The 17404-nt window shown below is 38.8% G+C and overlaps 1 protein-coding gene across 1 annotated transcript in view; it reads left to right on the top strand.

Moving 5' to 3' along the window:
• The first annotated feature begins 6707 nt into the window (after positions 1-6707).
• The window catches only part of LOC141967154 (uncharacterized), a 42376-nt gene continuing 31679 nt past the window's right edge, over positions 6708-17404 (top strand). The window contains exon 1 of the mRNA XM_074920604.1: positions 6708-6821. Within this exon, the coding sequence (XP_074776705.1) occupies positions 6786-6821 (36 nt within the window). The 5' untranslated portion in view covers positions 6708-6785. The remainder of the gene's footprint in view (positions 6822-17404) is intronic.

Raw genomic sequence — 17404 nt, 5'->3', positions numbered from 1 at the left:
TCCACAGCCAATTTCTTACTATTTCAAACCCTTCAGCATCTACTACTTGCCCCTGCTGTGCCGCAGCCATTCCCATGAGCTGGTGGACACAATCACTGGAGAGTCCATCACATTCTGACTCATCTCATTTAAGCCCGTATATACGTTTCTTCAATTTTAAACTGCTTTGATGATCCACTTTTTTTGATAGCCTGAAATTCAGGTTGTGTCTGGTGCCATCTTGTGTCGCAGAGGAGTAAATATATAGAGCTGTCATTTTAAAACTTGAAATAATGTAGCTTTTGGATTTGGCTTTAGGGTGCAGCACTGGATGCAGCATCAGTGTTAACGAGTGATATTCTGAGTTCGAGAATCTTGCACGAGTATGCTGTAATCAGTTGAAAAATGAGTTATTAATCGCTGTAGTGTCACCAATTTCAGCAAAGCTTTCTTGACTAAATCGCAGGCTGTGGGGGATGTGGATGTGAGCAGTGCTGGCTCAAGGCCATCAAGCTTTGACTAAGCTCGAGAGGAAGTTTTCACAGCAAGCACTGCTTGGTTTTATGTTAGTTCATCATAGCTCCCAACTTTCAGGCAAGTGATTTTGCCTCCGTTCCCCCATGGCCCCTCCAGGCTGCAGGAGGCAGAGGGAGGGTGGATGCGGTGGCTGCTGCTGGGATAGGGGCAGCCGTGGTCCTCCCCTCTCCCCTCTCCCCTCTCCCCTCTCCCCTCTCCCTCTCCCGCGGGGTTTGGGGTTGGTGCCATCGTCCTGTGGAGCTGAGCAGCCAGTTGGGATGACAGGTCCTCTCCCCCCATCAGAGCCTCCAGAAGGACCAGGGCACCACAGGGATGTGTCGAGAGCACTGCTCTGATGTTTCCTTTATTAATGTTTGTTGCACACAGCGGGAAGCTCAAAGGAAACGGCTCTAGATGAAGAGCCATTATTTTTAGAAACGTGGGTTGTTTCTTTTCTTTTCTTGATGGTGACAATAAACCACTATCAAAGGCAGAAACTGCTGGAAACATTTTGTTCAAAATTCAGAAACTAAGTAGTTTTAATTACCAATTCACAAAGGAACAACTAATAGCTCCGTTGCTAATTACTAATTTGCTTTATTTATGTATCAAACTGCCACTATGCTTTGCTTTGCAGAATGCACAAAACAGGGAAGAATGAGAGAAGAATTTCTGCTTTTATAAAAGAAGCCAAAAAGTGACACCTCCATCAATTAGGCACCATGTACGTACTTACTTCTTTTTAATGAATAGATATATTATCTCTGTGTTCTAGTTCCTAGCTTTTTTCCCGGGTTCTCCGCCTATACATTCAGAAGTACACATTGAATTAATTACAAAATTAACTCAGATTATCTGAAAAAATGTAAACCCCACATTTCACAGGAAAATATTTCTTCTATGGTATTTCTGGTGAAACAGGGAAAATGTTTATATTTGCCACATGTCCAGCCAGTGTGGCTGGCATGGACTTTCACTGCACAGCTCCAGTGCCCTCTTGATGGTCCCCAGGCATCTGAGTGTCCTGCTGGGTGGGACATACTGCCACGGTCCTGGCCAAGCCACCTCATCCCTCCCAGCTCTCTCCTCTATCCCTTGGGCTTTATTTCAAAATCACAGCTATAAACTAAATAATAAAAAGAAGACAAAATTGATACATTCTGGTGCTCACATATCTGGAGTGTGCTCTCTCTTGACCCTGCCAGGAAAGGCTGGACCAGGTTTTAGATATGAGCCTGATTTCAACAGGAATAGTTGAACATGAACTGTTCATTTTTCATATTGAAATATATTATTTCTGCTTACAGTTTAAGAAGAAATTTACAGAGACATAAAAGAAGCTAAGATATATGAAGCTGTGTATCTTGGGAAGGATTTATGGGTAAGAATACTGCAAAAACTGGCAGAATTTGTGAAGGATCGTGTCCTGAGCATCACTAGATGTCACTCTAGACCTGAATTTAGTTTCACAGACTCAATCGCTTGTCAGAAGTTTTAATTTTAAATTATTCATCTTCTGTTCACCTCTTCCCCCTTTTTTCCTTGCATTTAATGCACAGGGGATCCAGTGTAGCATAATCTGTTGTGCATAAATATTTTTCTTGCTTAAAACCAGGATAAAAATTAAGTCAAACAGAAATACCTAAAATCTGCAGTACCATCAATTTCTGTGCTAGATATTCACTGGGGAAGTAGAAAAGGCAAAACTCCCTGGCATGGGGTTTTCTTCTAACATGTTTGGTTGCTTTTCTAGTTTTGTTCAGAACTTGTTGGCATAGTCATGATATCCATCAAGTGAAATGAAGAGGAGGGTGTCCATTTCAGCCCAAAAGATCTCCTTTGCTTTGAAATACTTATGTTAAAAAGCAGAGGTGGTTTTTAGGTTATTTAATTTAATAATATTCTCTAGGGCTGTCTATTTTGATACTTCTTGGCTTCTTCATTGAGCCAAATTTCTTCAGTGAATTCAAAGAACATTGAAGGGGCTCTATTAATCTTGAAAATCTAAATAATCCCTGCAATAACAGCCCCAAATGTTATCTGTCTCTTTAAAAATAAAGGGGTGTGTAAGGCATTTATGACTTTTAGGTGTGAGAAGGACCAGGCTGACCACTCCTTCCTTATTGCCTGTCCCATCAATGATTCCCAGCTTTGGTTGTTGCTATCATGGCCTTCAAAGGAGGCACAGAGGGCCTGGCTGAGGGTGCCCTCAGCCATGGGCTGGAGCACCCTGGTAGGGCAGATCACATAGTAAATGGAAGGTGTCAGTCTCCCAAGGTTACCAAACTGATAGCTTTAAAGTAGAAACTGAAATAAAATTATTGAAAGCCCCTAAACTGTAAAATTTCCATGACAGAAGGAGTGAGCGCATGGGAGGAAGAATGGATGTTTGGATGGACAGACAGACAGAAGGATAGATGGCTGAATGCTGGTGCTTAGCCAGCTAATGACTGCAAATATTTAATGTACAGTGCAAGCCCAGCATCCTACAGGTTAGTTACATTTCTGCTGGTTTCCTTTGCACCTAGGAGTGTCTCTCAACTTGCTGTCTCTTCTCACTGTGGAGATCCAGGCTGTGATGAAGGTATCGTTTTTCTCTTTTGGTTTTGTAATTCAAGGCACAGTCTTTCATTTGGTCACTGAGCAGTACATCTAGCCCTTTATCATACCAGCCTTTAATGTCAGGATGTTTTTTATCCAGTATCTCAGTTAGTTCCTTGAAGTTCCCATTAACCTAGTCTAAGAAATGACACTTAAAATTGCAATATGCTTTCTTTTGAGTAGACGCTTTACCCCTTCTGGTCCTTTCAGCCTTTTCTTCCTCTTTCCATTAGAAAAATGAACTGTTCTCTCTTCAGTTACTCATCTTTTTTTTCCCCCAGTTCTTTTTTTCTTGATTTACCTTCAGCATGTCTCCGCACACCACTCTCTGCTGATTAACACCCTTGATATGCTTGCTGTCATACTAGGTCAAAACCCCACACTACATGATAGAGTCATTAGGAGCTCTGGCTTCCTCTCCTTTTCAGCACTGTTCCACAGAAAAAGGAAAGAACCTATTTATAAAACAGGTTTAGGCAGTAATTTGGAGGTGAAACAAGTTTCCAGTGAGAAGCTTTGTTTTTCAACTCTAAAATATTTTGTGAGAGCATTCTAGCTCTGCTGAAATGTTCATGCTTGAATGAGAGGCAAAAATTTTTCGTTGAAATGAATGCTTTTTTAAGTATTTAAAAAAAGAGAGAATAGTTTCATTCAAACTATATTTTTTTAAACCCAAAATTATTTCTTGGGTATGAAAATGTTTAAGAAAATTCTTTACTGGAATAAAAAATGGATACACACATTTTTTTGACTTTTGCCTATTAAATATTTAAGGTTGATTAAAAACATACTTGTCATAGGACTTCGTTTTTAACTTTCACATAAAGCACAAGATAATGAGTTCACAATATCCTAATGGAAAACTCCTGGGGATTTAGCATTTTAAAAAGCAGGTAGGGAAATCTGATTTCTGGCACGTGAAGTCACTCCCAGGTCTCTGAGGGCCCTGGTCAACAAGAGAAGCAAGATAATGCCAACCAGGAGGCTGGTGAGGAGGTTCACACCTTGTGGTTGGATACAGAAGTGCAGGAAATCTGGAAAAAGCTGTTTGGAATCTCTGTTAGTAAATCTGAGACACCTTAACTGCCTTTTTGGCCTAAAAATCATAAGGAGAGCATGGCAGGTGCACACCGGTGGGAGCAGGACCAGCCTTGGGGCTGGTGGCCGGGGAGTGAGGTGGCCAGCAGCACTTTGGAGAGGTCGTGGCAGGGCAAAGGACCCCTGTGTTTAGCAGCAAACACACCTAGTGCAAGTACTAAAGAAGAGGGAAAAGTCACAAAGTCATCTTTGACACCAGCTTTAGAGTTTTTTATGTTGTTCTGAAGTAAAATACACATTGCTGGCACATCGCATTTATTTTGTGCATCAGTCAGACAACACATGAAGTGTTCTTGTTCTTCCATGTTGGTTCAAAACTTCTTCCCCTTTCTTTTAATCTTCACTGGAGAGTAGTTTGTTTAAGTACCAAATTTACCCATGTGTTTGCTGCAGTACATGCTTCTGGTATATGTTTTAATCGATTAACTGAGAAAGAAAAAAAAAAAGAAAATTACACCAGAGCCTTTATTAAAAGAAGGTGTAATTAATGACTTTGGATTAATTGAAAATGTTTGCTCTAAAAGTAGCGATGGAGCTCCATTCTGATTAACTGCTTTCTCACACACTTTGTAACCTTGCAGAACATGCTGTTCAGCAGGCACTGGAGGGGAAAAGACCATCTAATATCTCTGCATATCCTTTATAAAAGAATCCTGTCATTTTTCCATTCTAAAGTTTTCTGTGGCGCTATAATCACATTATAAAAAGAAGTTCCTTGGGATTATTTAATTTAAAAAGAAAATCATAGTTCCTCAAGGACTGAAAACTCTAAGAGGGAATAGGCTGATACTAGAAATTTGATTCTGAGCGAATTAGTTGCTATTTTATTTTAACCAAATGACTCAAGATAGCTGTCAAAGAAACATGTTTCCCATGATTTCTTTTTCCAGTTTAGCAAAAAATTTCCATCCTGTCATGTTGGACATAGAATAGTCAGAATTGAGAGCATTGAAAGAAAGACAATCTTTTAATAAATATTTCTTTAGAAGATCTGGACTTAGTCAGGTCCTGTTACATTTTTGGCATTTGTTAAGCTAACATTCTTTCAAAGAGTAGGACTTACTTTTAATCAGTTCAAATTATTAAAAACTCTTTGTATTAGCATATATTGACCTTCCTTTTAATTTGTATTGCCTCAAGTAATCTTGGGAGAATTCATTCCTAATCCTTTCCCTCTCACACATTTGCTATTATCGTCTCTCTTGCGTCTATCTACAGTGTTTAGCAAGTGTGAGCTTAAAGGCTCTTGACCGTGAAGCTGGTGAATCCTGTATGGCTGTCAGAGCCTGCTCTTAGGTACAAGTTTCAGATCTGTTTCTGGCATGTTGAAGACCTGCCTACAAGGTGAATGGGTTGGCCAACTCTGCACCATGTTGCTCTCCACAGCTTGTCTCTGGCTTCCAGCCTGAATTCAGGCTGCCTGCCCTTGCCTTTTACTTTTGTAGTGCTGGTTTTCAGCTGAGCTCTGGCAGATAAATCAGCTGAGCTCCTCAGCGGAAGGTCCATAACTACATCAGCAGGTGGGATTTATGTGCATGGGTATGTGGGGATGGGCTGGGGAAGCTCTGCCTTTATTCCCACTGCACTGAACTTCTCAACTTCCTCTCCTTGCCTTGTTTCTATTAGAAAACTGCTTCTATGCTAGTAGAGGAAGAGCACCCATTATCAAAACAAAATGTTTCAATTCCTGTCACTTTAAAAAAAAATTACTTTGCAGGAGATACCTAATAGCTTTTGATTTTTCCTTTTACCTCTGTTTGGAGAAGAAGAAATTTCTATTCAGAACTTTTAATCTCTGAATTAATTTTGATATGTTTTTGTGTCATAATAGAGCTCATCATGTATAGGTGGGGAAACAGGGATATTTTCTCTGTAGCTGCTGAACAATTTTTGTCAGAGCTGGGTTAGATTTCAGGAATGCCTTACTGTTAATTCCCTCTTCTAATCACTAGGCTGTCTCCTCCAATACAGATAGCAAAGGCAAAGTTTAAAATGCTGTTTATCTTTACAGAAACCTTGTACATTAACTTGCAGGTGCCTCTGTGCTTGCATCCAATACACACATGTTCATGCTGGAGTTTGAAGACATATGTTAAAGATTGCTGCTGTGCATAAAAACATGGCTGTGAAAATGGAGCATTGTATTTCTAATTCCTGAGGCAAACTTTGTGACATTTAGTATGAAATTTGTTTTGGTAACTAACCTGTTGGGTGTTCAGATAGATCCAACGTACAGTAATAAATCATAATTTCAGCATTCATGGCTTGGTGATTTCAGGTAGTCACTAGAACAGAAATATCAGTTCAGGAAAAGCGAACAAACAACTTCTACTTTTTTTTTTTTTTTTTTTTTTTTGTCTTTCACAGAGCTGCCATAAGGAAGCAAAGCATCATTATTGTTTGTTTCAGTTCTCAGCATAAAAGGAAGTAACACTTAATAAAAGCCATTGGCTGCAAGATTTCATAAGAGAGAGAGAGAAGCAGAGAGAAAGAGCGAGAACTGTGCTGTGGAAAAGCAGGTGTGATTCATGAATAAACTATAGTTTGCAACCCTATGGGATACTGATGAAACAAATAGAATTTTCACAGACATGGATAATACAAGAACACAAGACACTTTTTCACAGGTAAAGGCAGAAACTCTTATGGCTTGCATGAAAGTGCTATTTGTTGTGTGTAACTGAAAAGGTGGCATATCAGAAACTGAAAATGACTTTGTATTTTATTGGCCAGGAATTTGCAGTAGATTGTTTAATGTAATTGATTATTATGTGATATGAGCTCAGACAGGTCTAATATATCAGAAAGTGTTTGCAGAAGATGTGTATGAAACAATATTTTCCTGTGTTTTATTTTTAAGAAAGTTGAAATGTGTGATCTTTTTCTGATACAAAGAAATGGACAAAGAGAAAATATCAGTCTTTCTATTGCTATGCTAGAGAGGATTTATTAATACTATATATTATTTGCACTAAAAATTTCCATAAGGTAATTGGAGGGGAAAAAAAGTGGTTTATATTATAGGCAAATGCAGCCTTTTGATAATCATACTGGAATTTGAAGTGATTGATATGCCAGCATTGAATATACATCAGTTTGTAGCACTATTGAATTTGTCTGAGAGTGCCTGCCAGATATATAGTCATTGTAGCATTGTGCTTGTTTCAGTACTTGCATGTTTGGAAATCTGTTCCCTGGAGAATTAAGTGGTGGAAAACTCCTCTCGAACTAAGATAGCTGGTGGCATGTATTGGTGGAGGTTCCCAGGTGTGTGACCTGGAGTAAAGAGCAATTAGGAGAAAGAATGATTGTGCAGGCTGAGAAGGTGTGATGGAGTGGTCTTAGTCCTGGGCACCTATGCAGGGTGGCTTGGCTAGCAAAGCATGAGGGATGGGGAGGATCTAACCCTGTTTGCATGATTCCCCTTTGTCACTGGGAAGGATTAGATGTTCGCTGAAAAGATTTGCTAGGCAAGGCTTTGGACAAACCTAGAGCAATTGCATAAACCAGGGTGAAACCTTTTTATTGCTCTTCGGTTTGTCAAAGAGGAAAAAGAGCACAGGATGAATTGCTGCCTTTGGTACATCCATACAACATCAACCTCCTTGGCCTTTGAAGATTTTTGTGCAGTGTAACAGTTGATTCAAAGACTGAGTCATTTAGCTTGACAGATATTAATTACTTCCCCTGAAGTAATAGCACCTGAAGTATAATAAAATTGCAGGTCCCGCCTGGCAGTATTCAGTATAACGAAATGCTGAGGTGCTGGGATCTATTTGGAGATGCTGTTGATGACAGTGGTGTTGAAAAGGCACAAATCCAGTCTGGAAGTGTTTTCCCTTTATCTGCTGTCTACAGCTTGTGTGTTTATTGCTTGGCAGTGACGCACAGGTCCGACTTGCAGCTTATGAATCATTGCTCTTATTTCTTACTTCAGGTACCGCTGGGGAGGTCAGGGGCAGCACAGATGTGGAAATAACCAAATGTTTGCTACCAGAAAGGGCTTGCATGAATGAGAATCAGAAAACAGGAAACCATAACCAGATGGTGCCACTTTTCCCTTTCTTTCACTCCCTAAGGCCTGCATTAAAGTAGATGCACAAAGCTCAAGTTGTAAGATCACCAAAATATTTGCAGAGTTAAACTGCACCTGAGAAAAATGTGCGCTTTAAACTTTTTGTGAACTCCTTTTGAAACTTGACTATATGTCTTCCTGAGGTTTTTCAACTAAGTCTTCTGAGAGCTGATAAGATCATGGCGTAAGGTGAAATGGTTGTCAGACCTTTTGCTTTTCCACCCTGCTTTACTTTAATCAACGACTTTAAAGTACTTTATCCCCATGGTTTTCCCATACAATTTTTGTTAGACTTTTTGTTAAAGGCCATCTCTCTTAGGTGATTTATTTCCCCCACTCCCCCCCTTCCACCTGCTGCCCTCCCCTTTTCAAGGTAGCTTAAAACAGATTTTCACTCTGTATTTACCAAGGGATAGATTTCATTTAAATGAGACCAAATGATTCCATACCTTCTGATATGTATATTCATGAACATGTATGTACCCAGCCTCAGAATCAGCTCTTGTAGCCTCCAAGATGGGCTATTGTTAAACTGTAAATCAGAAATCTGATCTTCTGCTGGGGCTTCTAATGGCTGGACTACACATATTGGGTGGTCCGTCCAGCACAGATGTGGATTCAGAACAGTCTGCTCCTTGCAGTTAGCATCAAATGTCAACCAGTGCAAAAGAACTTGTGAGGCAGTTCAGCTTCACTGGTCCTGCTGGTGTTTTGAACCGGGGTGTTTGTGGGTTCTGCAGAACTGCTGGCTGAGATATGCTATATTGGTGCATATCACTTTGAGACTGTGCCTATACTGAAAGCCAGAATCACTTGCAGGCAGACTAAAGCATCAATGTGGAAACTGTGTGGGAATCAGAGCTCACTTTTCCTTGATCCATCTAAAACCACCTCAAAGCTGGGGAATGTGTTTCTTGTGTAAGACAAGATCGAAAGACCCAGGGAGGCTGCACTGAATTTTCATAAGTTTGCTACCTAGCAGGAAATAGTCCATTAAAAAAAGAGGATAAGAAATGCTTGTGGGACAGGGATGACATATATCCTGAGGTATTTCTTCCTCATCACCTACACAAAGATGAAATCCCTGAGTTAAATTTCCTGATGCAGAGCCATATGGAGCTCCATCTACCTTATTTCATTCTCAGTATTGTCCAAGTTCCTGAAACTGGGAGCATAATGGATATTGCCAAGCCTCTTTTTGAAGAGAAATTATTTCCTTAGTTTAAGAATGGATTTAAAGACCCAGCATAAATAGATGTCTAACTAACCAAGCCTGAGGAAGCTGACCTTGTTTGGAAAAAGTAGGGTGCTTTTCTAGGGAAGCATTAAGAACATAGCAAAAACATTTATATGTACACAGATTACATTCTGCTAATCTGTCACAGTTTAGGAGGAGAGTGGCAAGGAGAAATAGCCCCATTTGACTAAATATTTTCCTAGGATGATTTTTAGCAAACCAGAATCCTGGAGAAAAAAAAAAAAAGTTAGGTTAGAAATGATACAGCAGCAGATGGATGCTCGTTGGGGTTTTTTCCTAAAGCTCTCAGACCATGTTTTGATTAGAACATAATGAAGAGTTTGTTCATTAAATGTTCCAGCTAATTAATGTAAAATTAATAGAGACCCTGGATTCTCAGTTAAACATGCATGAAATCAGTGTTGTGTTCTCTATGTTGCACTTCATTCTTTTTTGCTTAGCAGGTGTTAACTAATATGATCTAATAAACCTCAAGTATAATGAAATGAGTCTTGTTCAGCATTTAATAATTTGAGCAGTCCAATTCTGCTTGAAATGTATCTTTCTTTTACAAGACGTTAGGGCACAAGATGAGATTGTAAGCCTGTGAACAGAAAGATGCATGTTTTTCTCCAAAATAATTAGATGTCACTGTTAAATAGTCTGGTAATCTTTGTTTCTTCACAAGATTAATTGGACTATCATGTTAATAAGAAAATATGATAATCTGTGATAGTTCTTATCACCATGGATTATTTTAATTACTGTAACTAAAGGCATAGAACATTATTATGTTAGTAACAAACTGAAGTAATTCTGTATGAACCACCTTCTTTATTTCAGTCCATTTTGTAGTGTAGTGTTTAAGTTATACCTCAATACACCAAGAAATTACCAGGTAAATTCACACTTGAGTATTGTTTTGCAACCAAATATAATTTCAGGACATACACTTCATGTTTCTGTGGTGGCATGACGTTGAAATCAGTGTGAGTTTTGTACTGAATGTGCCTAGTGTAAAACAATTCCTGAATGCTTTTGTAAGTCTTCCCATAGTAGCTACTTCCCAGGTAAACTGCCTCTATTTTGGTAATTCAGATTGCACCCATTTAATTAATTTCAACTGACAACAATGTTCAGCAAGTCAGTCTCTTATGAGATAAAAATCTTGCTTTCTAAAAAAAAAAAAAAGTTTCACTTTATTTAAATTTTAAAATGTAGTTTGTATTGGTGGAGGCCAACATCTGGAGGAAAACAAAGTTATGGTGGAAGAGGGTATAAACTTGATTTAATAATGGCTTAAGCATGACACAAAAAAATTAAAACTGAAGATGTTTGTCATTCGTTACACAATTAGTAGAAGCTGGAAACTAGTTCACACTGGGAACTCCTTCATTTTTGTTGTGGTGCCTGCCTCCAGCCTTTGTAATACTAATTGTAATGTAAGGCTTCCTATAAATGTTTTCTCTGCCCATTTACTGTAGCATTCTGATCGGGTATACTTCTAGCATAAATGGGGCAGTTGACATTTTAATCATTGCAATCTATAGGAGAAATGGAAAGGTTTCACCGTTCATTATGTGGTGCGTACACTGAGGTCTCTCTCTGTGCAAACATACAGAACTTACACAGGAATCTCATGATGTGTCAGCGCAGGACTGTAGCCTTGCCAGCACTCTAGTTGTGCACGTTTCAGGCATGGAGGACTTACTATTATATCTAAAAATTTTTGCAATCTCAATTTCTTTTTGAGTACTACACGCAAAAATATTTGATAGGTATTTGAAGAGAATCACTAGCAGGTAATTAAAATACCATGTTAAGATTACTTAATTTAATATTACACCTGCTTAATGTGAAATAAGTGAAGCAGCAAAATTGCAGAATCCATGAATTTTAGCAATGCATCATGCTTTTAGATAGCCAAATTTCTCACTTGTATTTGTAAGCACCTGGACTGAGAAATAAAGGGTGAGTAGAAAACTGATAAAAATACTATTCAGAGACTGTCATGAATTTTTCTTTGAAGATGTAGAAGTGTACAACTGGGTCGTTATACTCCAAGATCACCCCTTGGAAACATCCATCTTATTTAGTACTGACAACTAGAGCTAAACTCAGTAGACAACGGGCACCAAATGGGTGTGGGGTGGAAATAAGAATGACCATTAATGTGCTGATCATATTTGTTCTCCATCAGTATTGAAGAACTGAAGGGCCATAGGCTTGGCTCTGCACAGCCAAGGGCATCTCCTCTCCTGCCTTAGAATTCCAGGCCATTAGTACAAGCCTGGCTAAAACAGGACCTAGGATGTGTGAGTTAGGATTTGGAAAACATCACTGTATTTCCTAGGAGGTGAGGATTGCTGCAGAAGGTTTCCCTGTAGGTCTTGCTCTTTGGTACTTTATCACAATGGTAATGCTGAGGCTGCGTAATACCCAACCAAGCTCTGTCAGTTCTGATAAAGTAGCACATATCCTCTGAAAGGCGGGGTTTTCAGGGACCATCTCTGCATTGGAAAGAAACTCTCATAGGTTGGGTGAAGTTTTCTAAAATCTTTTAAACCTCTGACAGTGGTGCTTTGAAAAGCAGTGAAACAATTTGGTTTTTGCCCTCAGCCTTGGACTTAATTAAAAGGCAAAAGCATGCAAAATGTGGGTCAAATAAAGAAGTTAGGCATGGCATAAACCTAGTAAGGCATCTATCAAAGCACCATCCAAGAGTTTTGCATCCCACAGTGTCCATAAAATTTTTTGTTTAATTCTTCTTAAAGATGCTCAGTAATGGGAGATTCAATAATCTTCCCTAGGCAGATCAGTGCTTAGTGTTATCCTTGCTGCTTTCCAAATGTCTGAGCTGAACCTCTTTTGTTGTAATTTAAATTGTATTTCTTCTTATCCCACCACACAGTGAGCAACCTGCTCCTTTCCTTTTTGCAGCAGCTGTTTATGTACTTGAAGACTGTGACTTCCCCAGCCCCTCTAGGCTGTGAAATCCCGGTCTCTTCTTCCTTTGTAAATGTGTTTTTTCAAAGCTCTGGTTATTCGCATTGTCCTGATCTGGACTCCGCCAACATGTCCACTTCTTTTCTGGGGACATGGAAAACTTCACACACTATTCTGGGGGAAGCTTTTATTAGTGCTGAGTACTGGAAAGATTAGTTGTGTTGTGCAGACTCTGCTGCTGTCTACAACCTCCCAGTGGGATGTTCACTTTTATTCTCACACTGACGTTCTTAACTTGTGTCAGTTTGTAACCCGCTACAACTTCTGGGTCTTTTTCTGAAGAAAACGTGTTCCTCAGCCAGTCCTTGTGAAGCTGGTAATTCTTGATGAACTTTTAAAAAGATTCTTTTCTCCTCTTGTTGAATTGTATATTGTTGTTTCTCTCATTTGTCAAGCTTTTTTTGAATTTGAATCCCCTTTGCAACACGTTTGCAGTTCTTTCCACTTGCTTGTCAAAGCCTGCAAATTTAATAAGGAAAATCTCTAGTCCATCACCAGATCATTAATGAAAACACCGAATAGTACAAGATGAAGTCAGTCTTCTGTGCAACACTACTAAATTTATCATTTCAGTTTTCACAGTGAAACTCTGGTAATTACTTTCTGAGTGTCGTTTCCTGACAAGTTCCAAGTGCTGCTAGAGCAGGAGGGTCCATGCTGGTCTGTTAAGTGGTGATTGAGGAAACTCTGAAGTATTTGCTTCGTGTGAGACCTATAAATTGTCAGTTTTTCAGAGGGAACTTCAAGAAGTGTTTAAGCATTGAGATTCCTCAATATGGCGATATTTTCAAAACTGGAAGTAGGTAGACTAGTTTGTATTGTATGCTGTACTATAGACATGTCACTAGGCACCAGTTTATATTTTAGGTTCCTAAATGTTTTTTGAGACTAGCTCTCTGAAATTTCCTTGTTGTTGTACTTAGTCATCATATACCTTTATACCAATAAAAAAATAGATTATAATAAAATATCTTTAGGCTCCTCCAGCTCCTACTGAAAGTGGCAGAATTTGCAGTGTTTTCAAGGAAATCAAGCTAGTTTGATGAATACCTTCTTCTTTGAATAAATGTTGACAGATATTATTCAGCCAGATATAGATCTGAACAAATAATGCAAAACATTATTACAGATGGATAATTTATTTGATGAATAGCAGCTCTGTTTGACAAATAATATTAGTCTGTCTCTATGACTGGCTACAAAAGATGGTATTGCCAAATAAAAATATCACATCAGTCATCTGTATTGATATTTCATGTAAATTACAAGTGGAGGCTTTTCAGATACCCCAATCATAGAAGACAGCCACTCCCCTGTAAATATATGGGAGCACTCAGTACACTTTGGGCCAAGTTCAAACCTGGTAGAAGTGAATACATTAGGAGATGAGACCAGAACTTTTAAGGCAACACAGACAACAGTGTCATGTCTGCTGTCTTTAAAATCACTTAAATTACATGTTCAACATGCAGGCAGAATGTTGTTTGGCATAATATGGCAAGGAAGACAAATATCCATAGTAAAATAAGCCAGTGCCTTTGATTAAAAAAAAAAGAAAAGGAAAAAAAAAGTGTTTTCTTTAAAAGCGCAGCTTGGAAAAGGAAGTTGCTACTTGAAATTTCATCACAGGTCAATCACTGCATTATATTCTGGCACTTATTTTTAAGCTTCTACACTGTACTTTGCAGAAAGTGTTGTGCACTGTAGCTGGAAGGCACTGAGTCAACAGAAAATCCCCAGAAGGCTTTAACTCAAAGTCGTTTTATCCTGCTGCTCTGGATAGAAAACAAAATCTTCCATTATTAAAAGCTATATTTGAAAATCTGGACTCCAAAATGAATGAAAATATGACCCTATGCGGATAAAAAATGTCAGACGTGTATGTTAAAACAGCATATTTATTTTTGTGTGGACAACACTAGCATTCAGTCAGATTTATGCCAAGAAATTCATGAGATCTCTGTAAAGCAATATGTTGGCTCTTCCTTCTTGCACCGAGCCTCCTTGTCCCTTGGAGCATTGATTCTAGCAGTGCTAAAAGGGAGATGCTACTGGGGAGTGTAGAGGATGAGGAAGAAGCCCTTTTGGTCCAGCCTTCCCTTCTGGGTCCTGTGGCAGCCAGGAGCTGGTTTGTCTCTTACTCCTTGCAGCAAGCAGATGAGAATGTTTAACACTGTTAATGTTTAATAAGGACAAGTGTAAGGAATGCTTAACAGTGAAAAGCTTGACTAGACTTGAATAAAAATTTCTCCTCATTTGTACGGGGAGCAGGATTTCTGCATGACTTGGTTTTGTTGTCACAGGAAATGATAGAGCTCAGTGTATATTAGCTTTGATCTTCACCTAAGTAAACCTGAAATAATGTCTCACTGAATTGTGCCAGTATTTGTAATAATTGAGATCGTAGGTATGGCTGACTGACAGCCAGATTTCTTGCTGTACGTCTCCATGGGTGTACGTGCACACATTCCAGGAGTCTTTTTGCATTAGATTGCTGTCATATTATTATGATTCAGGTAGGATGGTCCACAGAATAAGAATAAGCTGAGCAAAAGCCATGTAGCTCAAATTCCTCTGTAGGTAATGGAGAGAAAGATTTGTGAAATAATGAGACAGGTCTTACATGTGGTGAATTGCCACCTGGAGAAGCCCAGGTATCTCCCTTGACTGCACGAGTTACAGCAACCCTGTGGTCAACTGGGGAATGTGAATCAGTGTGTATTAGCGGATGAGAATCAGAAAGAAGAGACACGGGAAGACATTAGCCTGTCTTATCCTTGAACGGTTACCCACGTTCTGCGTGCCTTCCACTGCTTTGCTTAATCAACTGTAAATGACTCAGATGACGTGGCTTTAACCTCTCTTTCTTGGTTGATGCTCAGAAGGTCTGGGGACATTTCTGGAGTCATTAGAGTAATATTTCCACAGCGTGAAGACTACATGCAAAACCTTCCATACCTCTTAGGGCCTCCTGTGAGACTGTGCTGGGCAAATGGAGAGTGGCAGGAAGCCCTGGAAGGGGTCATGTAGAGTACTGTGTTGGCACTTGCCCAAGAATAAGTCAGAAATTTCATATCTCGCCATTAAACACATTTTATACTGTGGCTACGCCAAAAATATAAAAACCTCACCCTGCAGAGTAATGGATATACAGAGAATGCCTGGAGCCCCACACTCTTCCTTCAATTGTGAGCGTTGATTTTTCTTTCAAATCACTTACGTGGCTATACTGAATTTTGTGTGGGTGATGAAAATTTAATCTGTATTAAACCAGATTCTTTAACCTGGCAGGTAAACAAATACATTATTAGGACAATCTCATGTATTTCCTTAATGTGCATGTTTTATAATAGAGGCATTTATTTTTTTTTTCTAAGTTTTGCTATCTAACCTTGTATAAAAACATTCTGTTGGGTTGCACCAGTCACTTTCTATTAGGCAATATAACACGATCTGACTTAGTGGTATTTCAGTGGATAATATGACAAAAATTGTTTCTTTTTAAGAAAAAAAAATATTACCAAACCAAACACAAGAATGAGCATTACAAAAATTGTGACGTGCTGAGAGAAAAGCCCCACAGATACAAAATGATAAAGGTCAGGACATGTTACTCAAGTCTTGTTTGCAAGTAAAAATACCATGCTAACGTGTGGCTGTCAAAAACCTAAGTGAACCAGACAGACTTCTGACAAATAATTTTGACAGTTCTCATAAGCTGAAAAGTGCCTTCTCTGCCTCTCTTGTCTTTTGAAATGTTTCCCTCCTGCTTACATATGTGCAGAGAGAAAGAGAGTTAACGGAGACATTAAAACAACAGGGTGCTGTTAAAAATAACCTGCACCAGGCACTGTCTTTTGTGTGCTCTCTGGGGAATGCAATAACTGTCAGTAGTCTAACTTACTAACTAACCTTCCTGAATTTGCAATATACAGAATGATTTGCTTCTCTTTTGCAAACATTTTTCTTCATACATTATTAAGGAAATTAAGAGATGTTCCCTGTTGTTTTCATGTCTTGAGCAGAATTTCATTCTAGTCTAAAGGAGACTTTGGTGAAGGTAAGCAGAATGAAGAGCTGAATACTTTGTAGAGCCAAAAATGCATTCTCTTCTGCTTTTTTTTTTTTTTGAAAAAAAAAAAAAAACCAACCAAAAAAACACCAACCAAAACCAAAAATACTTTTGAAAATTTTCAGCAATGCAAAAGAGTAACACAGTGAATTACAAGAAAATGTCTTGGTTTTGGTAGAGATGTTATGGCAAGGTTTCTTGGTCCTAGATAGAATATTTCGCCAGAAAGACCTTAAAATATTCAGTGCTTGGGGCACTGCAGAGTATGGAGCCTGACTGCACAAGAACAGCAATGGTGACCCAAATCACCTATATCCCAGGAAAAAAAATTTCCAAGCCTCATATTTTTCAAGTTGAAACTCTTGTTTTCTGGCCACACTTAGGAAGCATCCCTGCAGATGTGCATGATCTATTGGGTAGCTGGAAAACACCAAAAAATTTAAAGGAGAACTGAGCTTATTCATTGAATTACTTGTGTACTGAAGTGAAGGAAATAAATACTTCTCTTGTTTATGTTAATCAGATTGTGCCTCTGACATAAGGCTATGGTGTTATCATTGTTATCCTTGTCATCCTGCTGCAAAATCTTAGAACCTTTTTCCATACGAAAGGGCCTCACAGTTGCAAAAATACTGTTCAACTTCCTATCAAGAACTGTTCTCTATAAATAGGATCTTGCACTTTAAAGCTGGCAGAGCTTAGCCTTAAGGAAGCTATATTTTTCAATTCAAATATATCCATATTCTTGTTTGCTTACACAGAGCCTGTTCAGTGGGGAATTATCTTGTTAAGATCTAATCGTATACAGTGTATGTGTGGT

Source organism: Athene noctua, chromosome 16 (assembly GCF_965140245.1).
Source record: "Athene noctua chromosome 16, bAthNoc1.hap1.1, whole genome shotgun sequence".
In the NCBI taxonomy this organism is placed as follows: Eukaryota; Metazoa; Chordata; class Aves; order Strigiformes; family Strigidae; genus Athene; species Athene noctua.
This window is presented reverse-complemented; position numbering and strand designations above follow the sequence as displayed.